Source organism: Eleutherodactylus coqui, chromosome 4 (assembly GCF_035609145.1).
Source record: "Eleutherodactylus coqui strain aEleCoq1 chromosome 4, aEleCoq1.hap1, whole genome shotgun sequence".
NCBI classification, from domain to species: Eukaryota; Metazoa; Chordata; class Amphibia; order Anura; family Eleutherodactylidae; genus Eleutherodactylus; species Eleutherodactylus coqui.
In genome coordinates, this window is record NC_089840.1 from 29,294,711 (window position 1) to 29,317,485 (window position 22,775).

The following is a 22,775-nucleotide window of genomic DNA, read 5'->3' on the forward strand; positions in this document are numbered from 1 at the left end:
CGTCAATGGAATCGTGCATGTACGGACGTGTGTCCTGGAGAAATAAGTCATCAGAGGACAAATGTGTCTCAGACGTGAGAATATATACTATTGCCTTATTCTACACCATAAACTATGGAAAATAAATGTCGTACGATGTTTTCCAAAAGTATCCCCCTCTTTGGTGTTTTTTTTTCTTCTGATTTCTTACATTACATCCTAGAATTTAAAATGGATTTTCCGTTAGGTTTTATGTAATAGACCTGAAAAACCATCCACATTGTTACAGTGGAATGAAAAAAACCTTCTTTAAAAGCTAAATAAACTGAAAACTTGTGAGTGCATACGGTATGTGTTCCGCTCCTTTTTATATGTCTTCACCCTCTTTCTATGAAACTCCAAATAAAGTTTGGTCAAACCAATAAAATTGTTGGGTTACTGGGTTATCATTTTTCAATGGCGTTCCCTGTAGTAAAATAATAAATAGAACCTTACTTACCCCGCCAATGTTGCTGGGGTCCAGCACGGCAGCCCCGCTGTGGTCCCGGCGTTACTTGTGACAGACCATGTCACAGGAAATCAGTTGGCCACTGCAGCCAATGAGAGGTCACAGCTTCACTGCTCATTATTCTGCCATCATTATTCTCACATCCTGAGTGCCATGATGCCACAAGTTCTGGAATGGGATGCTGCAACCTCTTATCGCCAGCAGCAGTCACCTTATTTCCTGTGACATCATCTGTTAGAACAATCACTGGGACCACAGAGGGATTGCAGCATTAGATCCTGGCGGAGGGTTAAGTACCTCTCTTTATAATTTTAATACAGGCAGCGCTACTAAAGCAGAGTTGTCCAATAACCAGACAGCCCCTTCAACCTCGAGTCACATAATTGATGATACACAGGGGAACCTTATTCAACTAAAGTGTCAGACAGAGACAAAGTTGTGGAGAGATATAGATCAGAAACCTCCCTCAGAGCACCATTACATCCAAGCATTGAAAGAACAGACATAAGAGAAGGCCGCCCACCAAAACCCAGCAACAAAGGCGCAAACCATCAGTCTGAAGGAGCTCCAATGATCCACAGCAGAGATGAAATAATCTCATTATGACCCTATAAGCCATATGCTGTATAGATGGGGGCTTTATGAAACCAAAAAATGGAAGAAAATACATTTGGAGTTTGCCAAGAAGCACGTGGAAGACGCCCAAGACATGGAAGAAGGTTCTCTGCTTACATCAGCTTAACACTGGCCATCATGGGAAATGCTGAGTGTAGTGCAAACCCAACATTTCCCATCACCCCAAGAACACTATTACCACAGTGAAGCACAGTGGTGGTGATGGCCTCATAGGGGAGATGGATGCCAATAAATAAAAGGCAATTCTATTGTGAAACTCGTGTCATCTGCCGGACCTGTGAGACTCGGATGGAGGATCATCTTTCAGCGGGACAAAGATCCCAGATATACTGCTAAAACTGCACTGTAAGATCTAAGGGAGAACATGGAACTGTCTTGGAATGCCCTCTTCCAAGACCTCAATTCGAGAGAGAATCAACAGCATGATGTGAAGACTACTGGACGTCAACACAACTGGCAAACTGGAAGGCGTTAAAGCAATTTTGCCTGGAAAAAAGACAAAAATCCCAGTGTGTAGATGTGCTGAGCTAATAGACCTACCCCAAGAGAAAAGGTGGCACTATAGGGTGTTTGATCTTCAGAATGGAATACCTATGCACGTTGAAGTTCTCAAAAGTTTTTTGGTTTTAATTACTATTTGTGTCACAGTAAAATATATTTGACACCTTCAAAATGGTACAAACCCTCCAAAAATCCATTCAATTCCAGGTTGTAACGCAACCAAACATGAAAAACACCAAGAAGGCGAAGGCACTGTATAAAGATCAGCTTATAAAACGTCCTCTTAAATAATGTAAACCACCAACAGAGTCAAGCGACCCGTCAACAACACGGACAGCAGCAGCACAGCATCTTGCACGGGTTTTTCCTCTTGTATTTTACAGCTAACTTGAACTTTTCGGTGGTCTTTTGAACATAGTCCTCCGTGTTCTTCGTCACCATTTCAATATTGTTTAAAGTCTCTCCTTGTTCGTCCACCAAAATGGCAATTTCGAGGAAAATGTCTCTTAAATCCTTGATCTGATTCTCTAAACTGATCAGCTCTTTGTGTCTCTGTTCGATCTCGTTCAGTTGCCCCTTGGTCACTTTGACTTCCGTGAGGAGGTTCTCATTGAAGACGTCCCATTTGCCTTGTTCCACCATTTTGTTCACCTCCTCCTCGCTGACTTCTTTGCCAGCTACTTCGAGTTGTCTTATGATGAATGTCTTACACTTGGCCTGCTTGGCCATTATCGCCTCGTTGTAGCGGAACATAACGGACTGAAAGCTCCGGAAAAGGGCGGCGTGGTGATTTTTTAGGATCCTTGTAAGACTGGACGAGGATCCTGTTTCGGTTTCTGCTCTCTGGACATGCTGCAATAAGGCGTCCAAGCGGTTCTTTATGTTTTCTGCTTGGACCTTGATGTCCTTTGTTATGTTGCTCTCTTTCTTTAGGACGCTGAATCTTCTCATCGCGGAGACGAGAACTTTTTGTTGCAGTCCGAACTTTGTCACGTTTTCTGATAGATCCGTGATGTCATTTTGAAGCTTTTTTATTTCGTGTAAGTAGCCATCAATGACAGGCTCTCGCTCAAACACAACCGCTTGTTGATAGATCTCTTCAGCTTCGTCTCTGGTGGACTCATTTTCCTTGGACTCTTCCAGGACTTTTGCCTTTTGCATTAGTTCCTCAAGACGATCCTTCATCTTTATGGATTTATAAATGTATCTGGATGTAAGATGACCTTTAAATTCTAGAAATTAAACACAAAAAGAGGTTTGTTACATCTTGCTTCTGCTTATGTTTTTGAAAGTTTTTACGTTTTCTGAAGTGCAGTGGTTATTTTACATAGTGGGCTTTAATCACAGCCCAAATTCCATCATGGAAGCCGTCCACGCTGTCTTCTGCACCATACGTTGAACATACGGAGTACGGAAGTGTGTCCCATACACGCGTATGATGCTCCGAGTTCGGGTAAGGAAGCCCACGGTCAGTCTAGGACACCCTTATGAACTCTGTATGGTAAACGTATGGTGCAGAAGGCCATGTGGACGGCCTCTTAGGTTGGGTTTTAGAAAATGTACAGCATGTTGTACCAGTAATAGCCGCTACTAAATGTACAGCGCTGTGCATGGTGTGTTGTGAAGAGGCTGCAATTTGCCTGTGGCTGTAACCTCTTCAAATAGCTGATTGTTGGGGGTCCCCACAACATCCGTCGGAGTTGCATCCAGAGCGTTAATCATAACTTTACTGATCTCTACAGGAGAAGGGTGGCATCCCTGACAGTGAAACTCACTGAGCAATGGCCACAGTCGGGTCTTGGGTCTGGGGCGGTACTTCTACCAAGAATCCCCCGCATGCGGCACATCTACTAGGTGTGCAGATGGTGGGTTTTGTTTTCCCCCATTGCTCTAAAAAACTTTGACGTGTTGCGGCACCACCGATAGGTTCTCAGTTGAAGGGCATGTGCAAGTAAAATTCTATGGTGCCACACAGAAGCACGTTCTTCTCCTAAACTACTGCAGGAAGGCATCAAGTCTGTACTGGAGCCCCCCGGACCCCTGAAGAATCACAATAGTTAATAAAGTAAGATACTCAATGAGAGATCCTGGTTCGAGCACTGGAGACAAGCAGCCATCTTGCTCCTTTTTTAGGACTACACCGCTGGCAGAGGCTATGACTACACCCATGTTGCAGTCATAGTGGTTAACCCATCCCAGTGATTCCCAACTGTGACGCTGCGGCACCCTGGCTCGCTGTGAGAAGCTCCTGGGAGTGTCGCAGCACCCCGGTTGGAGTGCACGGGTGTCACAAGAAGAATATTTTATTTGTGAGGTGTGCCGTGGGCCGAAAAACACTGGCCCATCCATGTCATCTCAATATGTAGAATAGTTCTTCAACCCTCTCCCAACAGCCATGTTAACATTAAAAATAATCCTCCTGAAAATGCCACTTTTTTAAAGTGTGGGTTTGGAATTTGTCTCCAACTGTCATAACTTTTTGGGTTTTTTTTCCATCTGTGTAGCTGTATGACATCTTGTAGTTTGTAGGACAAGCTCTAGTTCTTATGAGAACCAACTTTGGCGATATATAATGTAATAAATAACTTATTATTTATTTTTTTGCTGGGGGTGATGGGAAAGGAAGGTATTTCACCACTGGGTTTTGGTATGAATATTATGTTGATATTATTCCATGGGTCATTACGATTATGATAACACCAAATTTATAGAGGTTGTAGGGTTTATTGGTACCATTTTGAGGTATATATGACTGAAATTATTTTTTATTTCTGTTATGGGGAAGTGAGATGATCAGAAAAATACAATTTTTTTTTCTTTATGGAATTTACCATGCTGGATAAATGTAATATTTTATAGTACGGGCTGTTATGGATGTGGTGATACCAATTCTATATAGTTATCTTGTTGTTGTTTTTATTTCATCCATATGTAAAGCTTTGCGTAAGGGGATAAAAGTATTTTAAATTTGTTTTTCTGTAAAAACATTTAGATGCCACGGGGCATCTGCAGGGTTAAACCGTCTAGAGGAGTGATTATATAAACAAGTGTTAACCATTTCACTGGGAAAAACCCCCATACGTGACAATAAAAGTGTGCTATTTGATTGATGGGTGGGAGATAACATGAACAAATATTTATGCCACCCCACCCTGTGATAGGGAGATATACAGGAGAATCGCAGAGCTTCTCTGCTGCGGCGGGTCTGCCCTTCCTCTCTGCTCTGCACACACTGACTAAAAACGACTGCTGTAAATTCTGTATTTTCAATGAAACTTCGAAGTCTGTAGCTCCGGTTTTATAAGGGATGCGGACATGCTTTAACATCAATAAGCAACGCTTTAAAATGACCCCAAGAGCACGTCTGTAGCCCTGTTAGAACCGGAGCGACAGCCGTTTGAAGTGGAACGAGTGCCGCTCTTCAAAAACTGTAATGTCCTTTTCTCTTAGAATGAATGGAGCTTCTCCAAAACTGCTGGGGGGTTGGTGAACACCTGCTGATTATAGGGGCAGGTTATCATTGGAGGAGTCTTCTAATAGGGGCATCTGAAGCTAATTTCTGCTGTCTCCTTTGTACCTGTTTTGCTCTATAGGCATATTATCTTCTGGGGCTGCACAATGGAAAATTGGACATATGCATTGTTTTTTAGCGGGGCCCCACAATGTATAATTTCCAACTATTAACGGCATCTGGCAACTGACACCTTGTAGCAAAAGGGAAGTAACAGAAGAGGGCGGAGTCTGACACACGGATGAAGGGGGTGTGGCCAGAGCATATCTACCAGCAGCTGCAGACTCTGCGCTGAATGTCGCTAAAGATACCTATTCTGTAGACTAATGGAGATGTTCTTCTAGAGTACACTGAGCTGCCAGTACTTGCACACAGCATTATCAAGCTCAGCTGCTGCCCCCTAGCAGTTAGCAGTATTATAGATTCTGTACATATTCGGGCATAGTACGATAAACTTCAAAAACCGGTCTGTTCCCTATTAAATCATTAAAGGGGTTGATTCTCTTCTAGCTGTTTTGCTGCAGGAAGCAGGCAGCTCTGTACATTGTGCAGTGGCCCAGGTTGGTACTGCAGGCTGAATACCATTCACTTCAATGACAGTCAGCCTGTAGTACCAACCCAGGCCACTGCACAATCTATGGAGCTGTCTGCTTCCTGTAGCAAAATAGCTAGAAGTGGGTCAACCCCTTTAAAAGGGTTGTCCAAGGTTAGAAAAACAAGGCTGCTTTCTTCCTAAACACTGCACCACCCCTATCCATAGGGTTGTGTATGGTATTGCAGCTCAGCTCCATTGAAGTAAATGGGAGCTGAGCTGCAATACCAAACATGACCCACGGGCAAGGGTGACACTGTGTTTGGAAGAAAGCAGCCATGTTTTTCTAACCCTGGACAACCCCTTTAATGAGCATAGGTTACAAGACAATTTCTCTCTAAAGTATTGCAGCTAGGTGCCTGGCTTAAAGGGAATGTATCGCCCTATATACAACAGAAATCATGGGCCATTCACACAGTTGACAAAAGCTGACCCATTGATATCTATAGGAGAATGTTCTAGGCATGCTCTGTGACCTGTGCAGAGAGGAGGAGGAGGTGAGGTGTAGCATCACCTATTGACTTTTATGGGAAAGTGTTATGGGCATGCTCTGTGACCTGTGCAGGGAGAGGATGAGGTGAGCTGTGTCCATCACCTATTGTGAAAGTTTTCTCTGCAGAACAGAAAGTGTCAGATATTATCAGGCTTAGTGGTCTGTTTCTTAAATATAGATTGCGACATTGAAAATAAAAATAAATGTATCCCAAAATCGGATTTTATTACTGACTTTTATAGGATAGTGAAAAAAAGTTTGATCAGTAGGGGGTCTCTCTTCTGACACACCACTGATTCTGAGAATGGGGGTCCCGTGTCTCCCACTCCTCCTCTCCATGCAATCACTGCGGACGGAGGAAGAGGGGGGCACACCGGACCTTCATTCTCTGGATCGGTGGGAGCCTCAGCAGTGGGACCCCCCCACAATCAGACTTTTCAGTGGAAATTTAGGTATGCAAAATGAGACCCTGGAACCCCCCCAGTGTAGAAGCTGTCCGTTCGCTACCGTCACGCCCTCCGGCATTCTCTCAGGCTATTCTGCCAGCATTATGTGCCGAATCTGCATAGGAGATGTGAACAAAGCCTGCAGTGTACGGCCACCTTCAGGGTGTGTTCGCACTAATGATTTTCGTGGACTCGCATGTGAAAGAATCCATTATTTTTCAATGAGTTAAATTACATAAGTGATTTTTCTCTTGGACTGCGAGTCCTATTTTTGGGTGACTCTTGTCCAAGAATTGCCCATTTCCTGTGGGAGCGTGAAAAAAAAATTGCATCCACTCGCATGCCATGTGATTTGCATCATTTTAACTATTGGAAATACATGTGTTTTTTTTTTTTTTTGTTTTTTGTTTTTTTTCACATGCATGAAAACCGCATCTACAGTGACGCAATGCTTTTTTTATATTTCGAAACACGTGGCAATCACAGAAAAATCGAGTGCGATTCTGTCCAATTTCCGCAGGCCTGCGTCGCTCTCGCTCGTGGGGATACAGCCTTAAAACTTCAAGGTTTAGTATTTTTTTGTCCTGAGCTTATCAGGCCGCCCGTCCGCTTCTGAAGGGCAGAGCAGTCACAATCTCCTTGGCTACTTACACTGTAAACCAATCGTCCGCCCTCCACCGCAGGACGTGTAAACACTGGGAAATAGTTCTGGGAGATACCAGGAGATTACGTAAAGTCAGCAAACGGCGTTTTTAACTATTATGACTCTCTTCTTGATATTTCGGTATCTGTCTGGGATCGTCAATGGAGAATCTTACATCAGTTATCCTTCACGCTCAGAAGAGATTAACGGGTCGTCCTCCTTCTACTTTTTGGAAATATCGAGCATATATGTTTGAAAATAACAAATACAGTGGTATGTTCCTGTCCTCAGCCCCAGAGATCCAGAGTTGTAGTGCCATGCTAGGTCATCAGTAGTTGATTGGCTGGGACCCGCCGCTTTGATCCCCGCAGGTCAGCTGATCCCCAGGCCCGCTGTCCGTGTGGACAGCACTGGAAGCAGATAGCGCTATCTGTATTGCAGTGGCCTGATTTGGTACTGCAGGAACAGCTCCCATTGAGCTTAATCTGTGCTTGTACTACAAAACCAGGCTGCTGCAATATCGACAGCGCTATCTGCTTCCAGTGCTGTCCACACTGACAGCGGGCATGGGATCTAGAGCGGAGACCCCTCCCCCCTGACAATCAACTACCGATGACCTAGCATGAGGATAGGTCATCATAAATAAAAGTCCTGGAGAACCACTTTAAGCTGGAAGTAGTGTGTAAAAGTGACACATTTTGGTGCAAGACCCGCTCGTGCCAAAGTTTAGCAACTTTTTGCCATCCCATGCCTTTTCTCAAAAAGGGGTGCAGGAGGGAGGAGGGGGCGGTGCTGCCGTGGGCTGATGGGTAATTTGCCCAACTATTGCTGCAGGCAAACACTACATGTGAATGCACCCTAGAATGCTTTCTGGTGTTGTCTGCATTCGGGTGGGATATCACTATTTATGTATACACATACAGCCTTGTTATCTGGTTATTATGTGGGGAGGGGGAGGCAGGCAGCCAATCAGTGACTTTAATGTGCTGTTAATTTCTTGTTTTATTCCTTTAATGAACATTCTGGTATTTTTCTTTGTTACTACACTCCTTGTCAAAATAGATCACCCCTCTAGAAGAAGTTGTCATTTTGCTGCAAAACTCGTCCTGCAGGTCCATCTCAGGCAGACATACAAATGATGAGAGTTGTGGTGATTAGATGAACGGTCTTGTCACCTGAGACCCTAAACGTGGCTTTCCCCCCTTTGGCCCATAAAAGGCTCTAAGAGGCTCCTTGTGTGTAGTGACCTGCCCGATTGCCACATTTATCACCGACAGAACATGTATGGGACCATCTCGGACATCAACTTTGACAGCCTATGAGTTTACATGATCTAGAGGCTCAGATACGGCAAATGTGGACAGAAATTCCGCAGTACGCCATACCGAACCTATATGCCTTCATGCCCGCCCGTATCGTATCTTGTGCCCAAGCTAGAGGCAGTTCAACTGGGTACTAGAGCCTCCATGACTGCCCTTATCTTGCATCCGAGCTAGAGGCGGTACAATAGGGTACTATATACCTCCATGCCCGCCTGTATCACATCTTGTATCCAAGCTAGAGGTGGTACAGCAGGGTACTAGAGCCTCCATGCCTGCTTGTATCACATCTTGTATCCAAGCTAGATGTGATATAACAGTGTACTAGAGCCTCCATGCCTGCCTGTATTACATCTTGTATCCAAGCTAGAGGCGATACAATAGGGTGCTAGAGCCTCCATGCCCGCCTGTATCGCATCTTGTATCCAAGCTAGAGGTGGTACAGCAGGGTACTAGAGCCTCCATGCCCGCCAGTATCACATCTTGTATCCAAGCTAGAGGCAGTACAACAGGGTTCTAGAGCCTCCATGCCCACCCGTATCACATCTTGTATCCAAGCTAGAGGTGGTACAACAGGGTTCTAGAGGCTACATGCCCGCCTGTATCACATCTTGTATCCAAGCTAGAGGCGGTACAACAGGGTTCTAGAGCCTCTATGCCCACCCGTATCACATCTTGTATCCAAGCTAGAGGTGGTACAACAGGGTACTTGAGCCTCTATGCCCACCTGTATCACATCTTGTATCCAAGCTAGAGGCAGTACAATAGGGTACTAGAGCCTCCATGCCCGCCAGTATCACATTTTGTATCCAAGCTAGAGGCAGTAGAGCAGGGTTCTAGAGCCTCCCATTAAGGGGTTACTTCTCCACAATAAATAGTCCTTTTGCTCTGATATTTGAACCCTTTCCAATCCACTGTCTGACGTCTGAAGACATTCTGATTGAAGGCTGTACAGCTCCGATTTCGGAAGACGTCCGGCAGGGTATTCTTACTGTATATTACTGACTGCTGTGTTGTCAGGGGCCTCTCCAGCATGTCCCATACTGCAGTACTGGCTCTAGCCAGCAAATGCCACCATTGTATTGCAAAGGGTTAATCATTTATATCTACGTTACAATCAAACAGAAAGTGTCATTGGATGTGACAGCTCCTTCTAGCGGAGGGATTGGTTTGACAATGAGTGTATGTTGTCTTCCGCTTCAGTTAGTACAATATAAGTGATGACTGACGTGTTTTATGCCCTGATCTTAAAGGGAAGCTGTCAGTTCCTTTGTGCTGTGCTCTCCCTGGCACGGGACCCTGTAAGTGACCGACCGCAGGGATCAGCATGCCTGTCCCTGTCCTGCACTGCGCTCTGTGCCCACGGCATCAATACCTGGCAGCTTCCCTGTAATGAGCATATAATTCTGAGATGGATCTTCCTTCTGAACCTACTTCTTATCTATCCGTAGCCGGTCACCGGCCGGCCGTGCGTGAGGGCCGGTCACCGGCCGGCCGTGCGTGAGGGCCGGTTCACACGTAACAGAAGTTTTCTACAAAAATCTGCAGATAAATCCAAGTTGCGCTCGTTTTGCTGCTGTGGATTTTTCTACATATTATGTAAAAAAGAAAACGCATAATCTTTCAAAATCCCAGAATCCACAGCAAAATCTATGAGTGGGATTTGTTGCAGATTTTGATTTCTTCCACAGACCTTAAAGGGGAAAACCTGCTGCCAACCCGGACAAAAGTTGGCAATACTGGCGCCCCCGCCTGCCGTTCATGCACAGAGGCCTGCAATTGGCTGAGCAGCCCAGCGAGCGATCACTTTCCCGCTGCAATCACTTCCGACATTCGATGGGGATTTTTCTTTTGTTTTACACCGTTATCTGCCCCTTCAGAAAACCCCTTTAATCGGTGCCCGTCTCTTAGTTAATTTGGCGCCGCCATGCGCAGACAATTAAATCTACATGAGCTACGAGCGAGCATAGATTTGCCCGATAATTTGTCAGTTTTTCACCACAACCTGCTGCAAAACTGTCAACTTTTTAAGTGTTGAGCGCCCCGTAGAAAGAAAAAAAGTTGTAAACGTTTGTGTAAAACTTGTGTATAAAAAACGGGGCACTTTTCTGCCACAATTTTGGCACGGAGCCAGTGATAAATGCACATTGGGAGGGGGGATACATCCCCCCCCCCCCCCCCCCAAAGCGCTGTGATCAGGCATTGGCTGACAGCGAAATGAGGTTTCTGGGTTAAAACATGAAAACATCACCAAAAATGCTTGTAAAAAATGCAATGAAAAGCAAATTAAAGTCATGGCCATTTTTACAATGCAAAAAAAAAAAAAACCATGGAAAGAAAAAAGTGCGCGCCGGACGCCTAATAAGGACGCGGGCGCCGGGTTTAGGGTGCCAGGAAACTCTGCCGGAGATACAAGTGTAGTTTATAAGAGGCTTAATAAGTTTGGAAAGTTTATGCAAGTTCTCAGACCTTGAGAAAAAGGTGGGGATCGGTGGGGCAGGAACGGTCTAGTCCTTACTAATCCAGTAAACCTCTCCAGCCTGGAGTGGCTGATAACAGAGAACAATAGATTGCATTGCATGTCCCATCACATTTACAGAAGTTAGATTTTATGATGTTTTCTCCCATTAATATATCTGGTATTCTGTTTCTCATGGTGGATTTTTGCTGCGGATTTAATGTGGAGTCGAGCCGGATGCTGCGGCAAATCCGCGTCCCATTGGTTTTAAAGGCATTCCGAGTCGTAGCGCATGCGGTACGGGTTTTCTCTACGGGTTTTTGATGCTTATTTTCGTGCTGATTCGCAGTCTGCTCTGTCAATGGCAAAAGTTCCGATGTGGATAATTGCATTTCCACATCAAGAAGTTGCGCTTCTTAAAGCAGAAACACAATTTCCACGGCAGAATCCTGCACGCCGATTTGCCCATTCACAGCGCGAATTAGCGCAAAAATCTGCATCAAAAAGACGAGGATTCTAGAAGGCAAATTTACGTGTAATTTTTCTGCGGTGAATCCCGCCGTGCGAACATATCCTTTATGGGCTCGTGGATCTGCAGAGAAAATCCCGCGGCTTCGATACGTATTTCTACCGCAGAACCCACCCAACGGAACCAATGCAGATGTGATCGTGCGTTCAGGTGTGCTCCGTCTGCTCGGATCCGCCACAGTGAATCCGCAGTGACAGATTGCTGTGCGTTTGACCCTTTGCAGAAATCCGTAGCTGTGGATTTACACTCAACAGCGTTTGTCAATTCTGCGCAGATGTTTTCCGCACCGTGTGGATGAGGTTTGTTCAAGTCTTGTGGCTTGTACCATGATGGCGCCTCCACAGGGGGGCTTATTCACCGCCGACTGATCACAGCAGAAATCCACACCTACAGTAACAGCTTCGGACTTTGTCGCGGGTTTCAGTCTGAGCGCATCAAAGCTTAAAATCGGCTGTCAAAAATTATGTGGATTTTGCGCTGTTTTTTTTCTGCACATACGGTAAACGCCGTGGATTTTCCGCAGTAAATTGTACAGAGGAAATTCCACAGTTTTTACGTCCCCTGTGAAGGCGCCCTTAACGCTATATTTACACTGGGAATTGCGATCTGTTAAAAAAATGTTTTCATGTACTTTTGTGATTTCTTTTTTTCACAAGCATATTCCATCCGTCTTCAATCCATCTTTCAGGCACGTAAAAAAAAAAATTCTCTCCACTTTCTTGCTATCTTAATTTTTTTCTATGGTCCCCATGGTTACATGCATCATATTAGTGAAATCCGCTTTTTTTTTTTACTCCCCCCCCCCCCCCCCCCCCCCATTGACCTGAATGTACAAGTCTCGTCCGAAAATCAGACCATAATAGGACATGCTGTCTCTTTTTTTACTTAGTCGTCCGTCCGAGCCAAATAACGTCCAGTGAATATCCACATTCCAAATAGCGGTTTCTATTTCTACGCAATTTCGGTCTGAGATTTTTTTGGCACAGAAATCGTATGAAAAACTTCCCCGTGAACACAGCCCTACAGAAGGGACCGCAAGGAAAACCCACAACACACGAGCTCATCCCATAAATGACTTGCGCCGATTACAAGGAGCCGACCACACCGGCATTTGTTTATCCGTGAAACGCACACATTTTTGGTCTACAAAAAAAACCGGATTGAAAATCTAGCGTTTCACGGATCCATGGGTAATAATGGGTTAATATTAGCCAAACAAGACATCCGTTTAGCTGGCATACGTTTTTTTCTGTTGCGGGATTGATAAGCGCAGCCGCTACATTCTTCTGTGCCACAACAATAGGCATGGGAACGTAGACGGTTTTTTAAACATGGCGGTCACAAACGTGCGCCTTCACGTTTCTGTACGCTTACCATGTACGTTTTTTGAGATCAAGGAAAAAAGTGAACCGCAAAACTTTTTTCTAAACAACGTTTAAAGTGAAAACATAACATTTTTTCATATAAAAAGGGATCAAAACGTAAAGATCGGAAACGTATTCTTAAAATGTGCGCGTCTTTATGCTTCCTGAACGATTCTCGCATAGATGAAAGTGCCAGTGTGGTCGCCCCCTGAGCAGCGCCGGTCCTCGGAGCGTCTCGCATCCAGTATGTAGAAGTGACCACTTACCTTCCCAGGTAACATCCTCAGTTAGCCATATTGGACGCCAGCCGGGTCCCCGGCCCTTCCATAAGCAGAGAGTAAAAGGTGGAGAATGACAGACTGCTCGCTCACACTGCCAGGGCTGTGCTGGTATACAGAGGAGTGGCAGCCGTATCCACCAGTCAGCACACAGCGGGGCGGACATCGGGAGCTACTTATGCTGGAGGAATGTGGCTGAGCTGGGCGGCGATCGCAACTACTTCTAGTATCTGCTGATTTGCATATGTAGCAGAGTTCGGGTTACTCACTGCGAAGTGATGCTGTGTTCGCTGCGGACAACTTGATGGAGTTCGGAGTTTAGACAACTTTCGGAAAACTTCAAATAGTGCAAAGTCGTTCTTGTAAAAAGCAAAAAGTTTTTAAACTCTGCTGCCAGATGCGATTTTGGAGGCGTACGTAAGGTAGATGGGAAAGGGACGACTTGGCGCCATAACGGCGGGCGAGATTCTATATCAAACGGATGGAGGACGGTAATTCGGGCTGCGTTCGCGCCAGCGCTCAGGAGCTATTGGGGGTTCTGTTTTCCTGCTTCTTTATAAGAAACAGGAAAACGAAGTCCCTCCCCAAATGGATCCGTCCCATGGCAGAATGAAACGGCTCCAGCCTGAACCCCATCGTCTATAGCGGGGTCAGTCTGTCTTCCGTCCAGTTGTCCGAGATGTTCCTGGACAAAATAGCGCAGCACGATACGGGATTTTATGCTTGATGTTCGCCGGCGATTGTGAGCGAAGCTTCCAGCTCAGATGTGAGCGTAGCTTTTTAAAGTGGTATTCCCAAGAGGATAGATGATAGGAGTTTGAGGGTCCTGAGGAGGGGGGTCCCATGTTCCCTCTCATCACTGAGGTGGGAAGTGACTAGAGCGGCGGTGGAGCATGCGCGGTGCCGCTACATTCATTTCAATGGGGTTGACTGAAATAGCGGAGTACAAGCGCCTGGCTATTTCGGTCAGCCCCGTTGAACTTGACGCGAGCCGTACCGCGCATGCTCCACCGCCGCTCTATTTAAGCTTCTCCTCACTGCGGGGGGCCCGCTTGGAGCCCGCAGTGGAGAGGAAGGAGGGGCGCCTGTTCCAGGGATTAGTGGGGGTCTCTGTGCTGAGACCCCACCGATCAGACCCTACAATACGATAAGTGATAAGTCTATCTTGCGCTGTGATTGGTTGCTATGGGCAATAAAGACAGATTTTCTTTGGTGCCGGGGTATTTTCCTGCGGCCCACCCTGTACCATAATAGATGGGGGTCCCACCTTTACGATACGCATCTGTCTTGGGATCTTCCCCACATCTCCCAGTCGTATGCTGGTGCTGCTGGAGTTACGGAAACAGGCAAGCGGGCGGTCTTATATGGTCTCCATAACTTTACTTCTAGAGAAGTGACAGAAACAACGTAGCGCAGTCGCTCCGGGCTGTTACCAACCTCGCGGCCACCTCCTACAAAGAGGTATTCCCATGGCAGCCATGTTTGGCCATGATGGGAGTATCCCGCTCATCGAAGTCTGGGTGTGGCAGGTATTTTTGACAAATGGTCAACAAATCCACAACCCCTACATCACAGATTTCACCCCTGGACATTGCAAAGGGTTAAATTCACAACAGTTTTGCCAAAGAATGAGCATTCCCTGATATCCACGTATTTACACGCGAGCGATGTTCCCGCACAAGTTCTGTCTGATTCCTGAGGTGGGCAGGAAGAGAACGCGGTCAGTGGAATGGGGGTCATTCACACGAGTCGCTTTTCATTCAGGGCTCCTGTCGACGGGCTGTGGAAAGCGCAGCCCCCTCTGTCCACGAGAGGAGAATCATAGCGATTCTCCGCTCGCGGACGGCAAATCTCAGCATGCTGCGAATTGCCGTGATTCTCTGTGGTGAGTCTATCTGTCAGGCTGACCTGCGGAGATCCGTCTGCTGGCTCCTGCTCCCTGGCGTCTGCTACCCGTGGCGGAGATCCGGCGTGGGATATCACAACGGCCGTGGACAGGCGGCCTAAGTTTGAAAAATCTCGGTGTGTCCAGTTTTTGGGCGATTCTTGTTGAAGAATCACCCATTAATTCTGCGGATGCGGTAAAAAAGAACAAACAAAAAACCCATCGCATTCGCATGCCATGTAATTTGCATATGAGTGCGATCCGTTTTTACTATTGGATCCAACTTTTTTTTTTTTCTTTCCTTTTTCAAGTGTACGAAAAACGGATGCAAATCGGATACAAATAACACGTTTTAATCGCATAAACGCATCAAACTTGCAGGTAAAACGATCGGTTTTCCGCTCGCCCACGTCGCACTCGCCCATGTGAGTAAGGCGGTCAGTATATGTATCGACATACGGCCTGAGCTCTGCTACATCTGTGCTGGATTACAGCTGTCACAAGTGATTCCCAGAACCGGCCGGTTCACTCCATGCGCTTTTTAATGTTCCTTGTTGAAATGGTTAAAGTGCATTTATAGCAAACAGATATATCCGACCGGTTGGGCTGGTTCGTGCGGCGGCGACGGTTGGGACAGTGTTTGTGCCCTGTGTTGGTTTAGATGCCAGTATCTGACAAGTAGGTGCGATATGTAGGTGGGGAGGGGGGATATCTGGAATATGTTATGTCAGTGAGGAGGTCGCTCTGGGACTTGTAGTCCTCTGCAGCGACTGGTAGCTGTTTGTTCATAATCCGACTCCTTTATTCACATACACTTACATAAAAAGAAAATCCAACCCCTAGAAGAAGATGCGGTTCCATCACAGGCAGATATAGAGTTGTGGTGATTAGATGAACGGTCTTGTCACCGGAGGCCCTAGAAGTGGTTCCCCCCTTGGCCTATAAGAGACTCTCGGAGGCTCCTTGTATGTAGTGACCTCTTCTTCCGCTTGTGTGGAGCTTGTTGACCACTAGACGCCTCTACGACGCAGAGAAGAGATGTCACCTTATTACCAGAGAGGGGCACGTTATTGGGATGTGAGAAGCTGGATGGTCGTATTGATGAATTGTCCCCACCGGCTGTTATGACCAGACTGTTAGGAGGTGTTGGGACAACTGAATGGGGGCACACAAGGTGACTGGGCCTTGCGCCCCCTACAGACCACCAGTGGAGAGGAGCGTCTGACCAGAATGTTAGGAGGTGTTGGGACCAGTGAGTGTGTGATGGCACACAAGATGACCAGGCTCAGGACGCCCCCTACAGACCACCAGTAGAGAGGAGCATCTGACCAGATTGTAAGGGGGTGTTGGAGCCATTAGATGTGGGAGGGCACACAAGGTGACCGGGCTCAGGGCGCCCCCTACAGACCACCAGTGGAGAGGAGCGTCTGACCAGACTGTTAGGAGGTGTTGGGACCAGTGGTGGTGTGAGGGTACACAAGGTGACTGGGCTCAGGACGTCCCCTACAGACCACCAGCGGAGAGGAGCGTCTGACCAGACTGTTAGGGGGTGTTGGGACCAGGGGATGTGTGACTGCACACAAGGTGACCGGGCTCAGGACGCCCCCTACAGACCACCAGTAGAGAGGAACGTCTGACCAGACAGTTATGAGGTGTTGGGACCAGTGGATGTGTGAGGGTAAACAAGGTGACCGGGCTGTGGACCTCTGACAGACCACCAGTAGAGAGGACCATGTGAACAGACTGTTAGGGGGTGTTAGGACCAGTGGATGTGTGAGGGCACACAAGGTGGCCGGGCTCAGGACGCCCCCTACAGACCACCAGTAGAGTGGAGCTTCTGACCAGATTGTTAGGAGGTGTTGGGACCAGTGGATGTGTGAGGGCACACAAGGTGACCGGGCTCAGAGCGCCCCCTACAGACCACCAGTAGAGAGGAGCACCTGACCAGACTGTTAGGAGGTGTTGGGACCAGTGGGTGTGTGAGAGCACACAAGGTCACCAGGCTCAGGATGCCCCCTACAGACCACCAGTAGAGTGGAGCTTCTGACCAGATTCTCAGGAGGTGTTGGGACCAGTGGATGTGTGAGGGCACACAAGGTGACCGGGCTCAGAGCGCCCCCTACAGACCACCAGTAGAGAGGAGCGTCTGACCAGACTGTTTGGAGGTGCTGGGACCAGTGGATGTGTGAGAGTACAGAAGGTGACCGGGCTCAGGACCCCCTACAGACCACCAGTAGAGAGGAGCGCCTGACCAGACTGTTAGGAGGTGTTGGGACCAGTGGATAGGGGCACACAAGGTGACCGGGCTCAGTGCGCCCCCTACAGACCACCAGTGGAGAGGAGCGTCTGACCAGACTGTTAGGAGGTGTTGGGACCAGTGGTGGTGTGAGGGTACACAAGGTGACTGGGCTCAGGACGTCCCCTACAGACCACCAGTGGAGAGGAGCGTCTGACCAGACTGTTAGGGGGTGTTGGGACCAGGGGATGTGTGACTGCACACAAGGTGACCGGGCTCAGGACGCCCCCTACAGACCACCAGTAGAGAGGAACATCTGACCAGACAGTTATGAGGTGTTGGGACCAGTGGATGTGTGAGGGTAAACAAGGTGACCGGGCTCTGGGCCCCCGACAGACCACCAGTAGAGAGGACCATGTGAACAGACTGTTAGGGGGTGTTAGGACCAGTGGATGTGTGAGGGCACACAAGGTGGCCGGGCTCAGGACGCCCCCTACAGACCACCAGTAGAGAGGAGCACCTGACCAGACTGTTAGGAGGTGTTGGGACCAGTGGGTGTGTGAGAGCACACAAGGTCACCAGGCTCAGGATGCCCCCTACAGACCACCAGTAGAGTGGAGCTTCTGACCAGATTGCTAGGAGGTGTTGGGACCAGTGGATGTGTGAGGGCACACAAGGTGACCGGGCTCAGAGCGCCCCCTACAGACCACCAGTAGAGAGGAGCGTCTGACCAGACTGTTTGGAGGTGCTGGGACCAGTGGATGTGTGAGGGCACACAAGGTGACAAGGCTCAGGACCCCCGACAGACCACCAATAGAGAGGAGCATCTGACCAGACTGCTAGGAGGTGTTGGGACCAGTGCATGTTTGAGGGCATACAAAGTGACCGGGCTCAGGACCCCCTACAGACCACCAGTAGAGAGGTGCGTCTGACCAGACTGTTAGGGGGTAGTGGGACCAGTGGATGTGTGAGGGCACACAAGGTGACTGGGCTCTGGACCCCCGACAGACCACCAGTAGAGAGGAGCATCTGACCAGACTGTTAGGGGGTAGTGGGACCAGTGGATGTGTGAGTGCAGACGAGATGACTGGGCTCAGGATGCCCCCTACAGATCACCAGTAGAGAGGACCGTTTGACCAGCACGAGAGGCTCCAACTGTTTCGCTCTTTGCCATCCAAAGACAGGGGGCGCCATCGTTACACCCCTGTGTCTGTCAGAACCATTTCCTGGTGCTTGGATGAAGGACATTTGGTCTCGCAGTACCCAATGCCTGCGTTTGCAGTCTGTCGTGAACAATGAAACTGGACGCTACAGAGTGGGACCAGGTTGTCAGCGACAAATCCAGGTTTAGTTTGGCGCTGACGACAGCCATCTTTGTGTCTGGAGACCTCGGGTTGATCGCCTCTGTTCTGCCTTGGCTGGAGAGCGGCACACTGCCCCCTGCTGGTGTGATGGTCCGGGGGGCCATCATTTACAACAGTCGGTCCCCCCTAGTAGTGGTACGAGGGACAATGACAGCTCCGCGATATGTTCAGGACATCCTGCAGCCACATGTGTTCCTCTCACGGCGGCTTCCAGCAGGATAATACTCGGCCGCACACACAAGGGGGTCACAGGAGCCCCCACAACATTGTCACACTTCTGTGGCTTCCCTTTCATCAGATTTATCGCCAGTAGATCATGTATGGGACCATCTGGGAGGCCAATTTCGACAACCTACAATTTTGCATGATCTAAAGGCTCAGCTATAGCAAATGTGGAGTGATATGCTGCAGGATACCATGTGGACCCATGCCTCCCCGTATCATATCTTGTATCCAAGCTGGAGGCGGTACAACAGGGTACTAGAGCCTCCATGCCCATCCGTATCAGATCATGTAACCAAGTTAGAGGCAGTACAACAGGGTGCTAGATCTTTATTGCCCGCCTACATCACTTGTAGCGCGCATTGCCTCCATGTCCCCGCATAGTAGCGCGCATTACCCCCGTGTCCCCGTATAGTAGCGCGCATTACCTCTGTGTCCCCGCATAGTAGCGCGCATTACCCCCGTGTCCCCGTATAGTAGTGCGCATTACCTCCATGTCCCCATATAGTAGCACGCATTACCTCCGTGTCCCCGTATAGTAGCACGCATTACCTCCGTGTCCCTGCATAGTAGCGCGCATTACCCCTGTGTCCCGGTATAGTAGCACGCATTACCTCCGTGTCCCCGTATAGTAGCGCGCATTACCTCCGTGTCCCCGTATAGTAGCACGCATTACCTCCGTGTCCCCGTATAGTAGCGCGCATTACCTCCGTGTCCCCGTATAGTAGCACGCATTACCTCCGTGTCCCCGTATAGTAGCACGCATTACCTCCGTGTCCCCGTTTAGTAGCGCGCATTACCTCCGTGTCCCCGTATAGTAGCGCGCATTACCTCCGTGTCCTCGTATAGTAGCGCGCATTACCTCCGTGTCCCCGTATAGTAGCGCGCATTACCTCCGTGTCCCCGTATAGTAGCGCGCATTACCTCCGTGTCCCCGTATAGTAGCGCGCATTACCTCCGTGTCCCCGTATAGTAGCGCGCATTACCTCCGTGTCCCCGTATAGTAGTAGCGCGCATTACCTCCGCGTCCCCGTATAGTAGCGTGCATTACCTCCGTGTCCCCGTATAGTAGCGCGCATTACCCCGTGTCCCCGTATAGTAGCACGCATTACCCTGTGTCCCCGTATAGTAGCGCGCATTACCCCGTGTCCCCGTATAGTAGTGCGCATTACCCCGTGTCCCCGTATAGTAGCGCGCATTACCCCGTGTCCCCGTATAGTAGCGCGCATTACCCCGTGTCCCAGTATAGTAGCACGCATTACCCCGTGTCCCAGTATAGTAGCACGCATTACCCTGTGTCCCCGTATAGTAGCACGCATTACCCCGTGTCCCCGTATAGTAGCACGCATTACCCCGTGTCCCCGTATAGTAGCGCGCATTACCCCGTGTCCCCGTATAGTAGCGCGCATTACCCCGTGTCCCCGTATAGTAGCGCGCATTACCTCCGTGTCCCCGTATAGTAGCGCGCATTACCTCCGTGTCCCCGTATAGTAGCACGCATTACCTGCGTGTCCCCGTATTGTAGCGCATATTACCTCCGTGTCCCCGTATAGTAGCGCGCATTACCTCTGTGTCCCCGTATAGTAGCGCGCATTACCTCCGTGTCCCCGTATAGTAGCGCGCATTACCTCCGTGTCCCCGTATAGTAGCAAGCATTACCTGCGTGTCCCCGTATTGTAGCGCATATTACCTCCGTGTCCCCGTATAGTAGCGCGCATTACCTCTGTGTCCCCGTATAGTAGCGCGCATTACCTCCGTGTCCCCGTATAGTAGCACGCATTACCTGCGTGTCCCCGTATTGTAGCGCATATTACCTCCGTGTCCCCCTATTGTAGAGCGTATTACCTCTGTGTCCCCGACCCTGCTGCTCTCCCACACCTTTTAGCCTTGTAGTTAGGATAATTTTAGGATTTTGACGTAGACCCTGAAGTGCCTCCTCTCAGTGTCCTCATGATAAGGCGAAGTATAGTGAGGACGCAAAGTGCGCAGAACAAACTCTTTTTTTTCTTCCCCATTGCTCATATAGACGGGGGGTCTTTAATCTGCCCTCATATAGACCGGGGGGTCTTTAATCTGCCCTCATATAGACCGGGGGGTCTTTAATCTACCCTCATATAGACCGGGGGGTCTTTAATCTGCCCTCATATAGATCGGGGGGTCTTTATTCTGCCGTCATATAGACCGGGGGGTCTTTAATCTGCCCTCATATAGACCGGGGGGTCTTTAATCTGCCCTCATATAGACCGGGGGGTCTTTAATCTGCCCTCATATAGACATTATACTGCATATATAATGATGGATCCCTGTAACGCCAAACTATATCCTGATGTTGGAGCGGATGGCGATCAGACGGGTTCAGATTTTAGGACGGTGTGGAGTTGCTCTGCCTAGAAGTGTTACTACTGCGTTAGTCGGTGCCGCCACTGAAGCCAGATGCATAGAGACGGTCGTACCCTTGTGTGTGGGGCACAGCGGGGGTACACAGTCGTATCTGGTCATCGCTCCCCTAACCTACATGGTTGCTGTCAGACACCGCTGCTGTTCAGTAGCTCCGGTATATGTAGGCGCTATTACACTGGTCAGCCCAATGTCACTGCGTAAAAAATCTAGAAAGTGACGTGAAGTAGCCCCCCTACCCCCAGGAGCACTGCTTACCCGACATGGGCCCCCGCTATTCGTAGCGCTCGCTATTTATAGCCATCTTCTAATCAGACGTTTGTTATCAGGCGTTTGTCAGCAGAGCCAACAGGGCGGGCGGCGGTACCTCTGTGGGGTTTGTTCTGTTAGGTGACGGATAGATCATGTGGCAATACAAGAATAAGATCCTGCTGTAACGAGGTGCGCTCATTATACCCTGACTTACCGCTTGTTTAGAGCCCCCGTCTACTGGCGCGTTGGACCCCCTTCGGAACCGCAACAATTCATCATGGCTCGGATTCCAATACATTCTGCAGGAATATCGGCCCCTGCGGACAGGAAGCTAGTAGTTGTAATTGCTGCACATTAGATGGCGGTGCTGACATGCTCTGACCAGCTAACAGGAGGGGGTCAGCGATTCATGCTGCTTGTGTTAAATTCTCACCTCCCATCAGCCCGGGTGCAACAGAAATCTGGATCCTTCTGACCAGGGGAGGTTTTTCCTGCTCAGTGATACAATTTTTGCTCTCTTTTTCCCCCTGGAGTCTCGCCTTTCTGTATCACTTAGACACAGCTGTGCTGGATCTGGTTGTCCGCTGTAGCCCATCCGTGCCAAGGAGCAACTAGTTGTGTGTTCGGTCATGTTAGTTGGAGCACCGGTGTTGTATTCAGCTGCTCTTGGCTGTGCAGTGCCTGTTGGTCACAGCTATTCCTGACATCCTCCTCTGACCCCTTTTGGTAGTGAGTTCTTTCTGTTACCAGGGTCCTCTTTTGCTGGATGTTTTCCCTCGATCACATCATTCTCTGTACACCCTCTATACCGCTATATGAGAAAACCCCACGTGGTTGGCAGTGACATCCCGGCCCCGGCTAGTCCAGTACCGATGACCAAGCCTCCTTGGAAGTCGCTCAGATCACTGCATATTCCCACCTAATGTGGATTCATACTGAAACTGATCAATGAAAAACTTGTCACATGATTTTATGCCGCACTGCGGGGTCACGGGGAGAATTTGCATACAGAGGAGCCCTAATTGTGAGAGGGCCGGGGCTCTTATAAAGGGGCCATTCTGTAATGTTACACATTACTATCACTGCTAAAGGATACCCCTTTAAAAACACAAATCTTTATTCAAAGATGCCTGAAAACCATCATTAACCCCGATATACACAC

At 48.5% G+C, this 22,775-nt stretch overlaps 2 protein-coding genes across 3 annotated transcripts in view; one reads left to right on the top strand and one right to left on the bottom strand.

The window, feature by feature from the left end:
• The window catches only part of ARL13B (ADP ribosylation factor like GTPase 13B), a 63,781-nt gene that overhangs the window by 18,939 nt on the left and 22,067 nt on the right, over positions 1 to 22,775 (top strand). The window lies entirely within an intron of this gene.
• Positions 1,724 to 13,355, bottom strand: STX19 (syntaxin 19). The gene is made up of 2 exons (XM_066599153.1): positions 13,246 to 13,355; positions 1,724 to 2,856 (listed from the first exon to the last, which is right to left on the bottom strand). Exon 2 carries the CDS (start codon positions 2,807 to 2,809, stop codon positions 1,946 to 1,948), a length of 864 nt encoding a protein of 287 aa, XP_066455250.1. The 5' UTR covers positions 2,810 to 2,856; positions 13,246 to 13,355; the 3' UTR covers positions 1,724 to 1,945.

Excerpts from the sequence above, each read along its gene's own strand:
- STX19 (XM_066599153.1), bottom strand. The coding sequence starts at position 2,809 with ATGAAGGATCGTCTTGAGGAACTAATGCAAAAGGCAAAAGTCCTGGAA.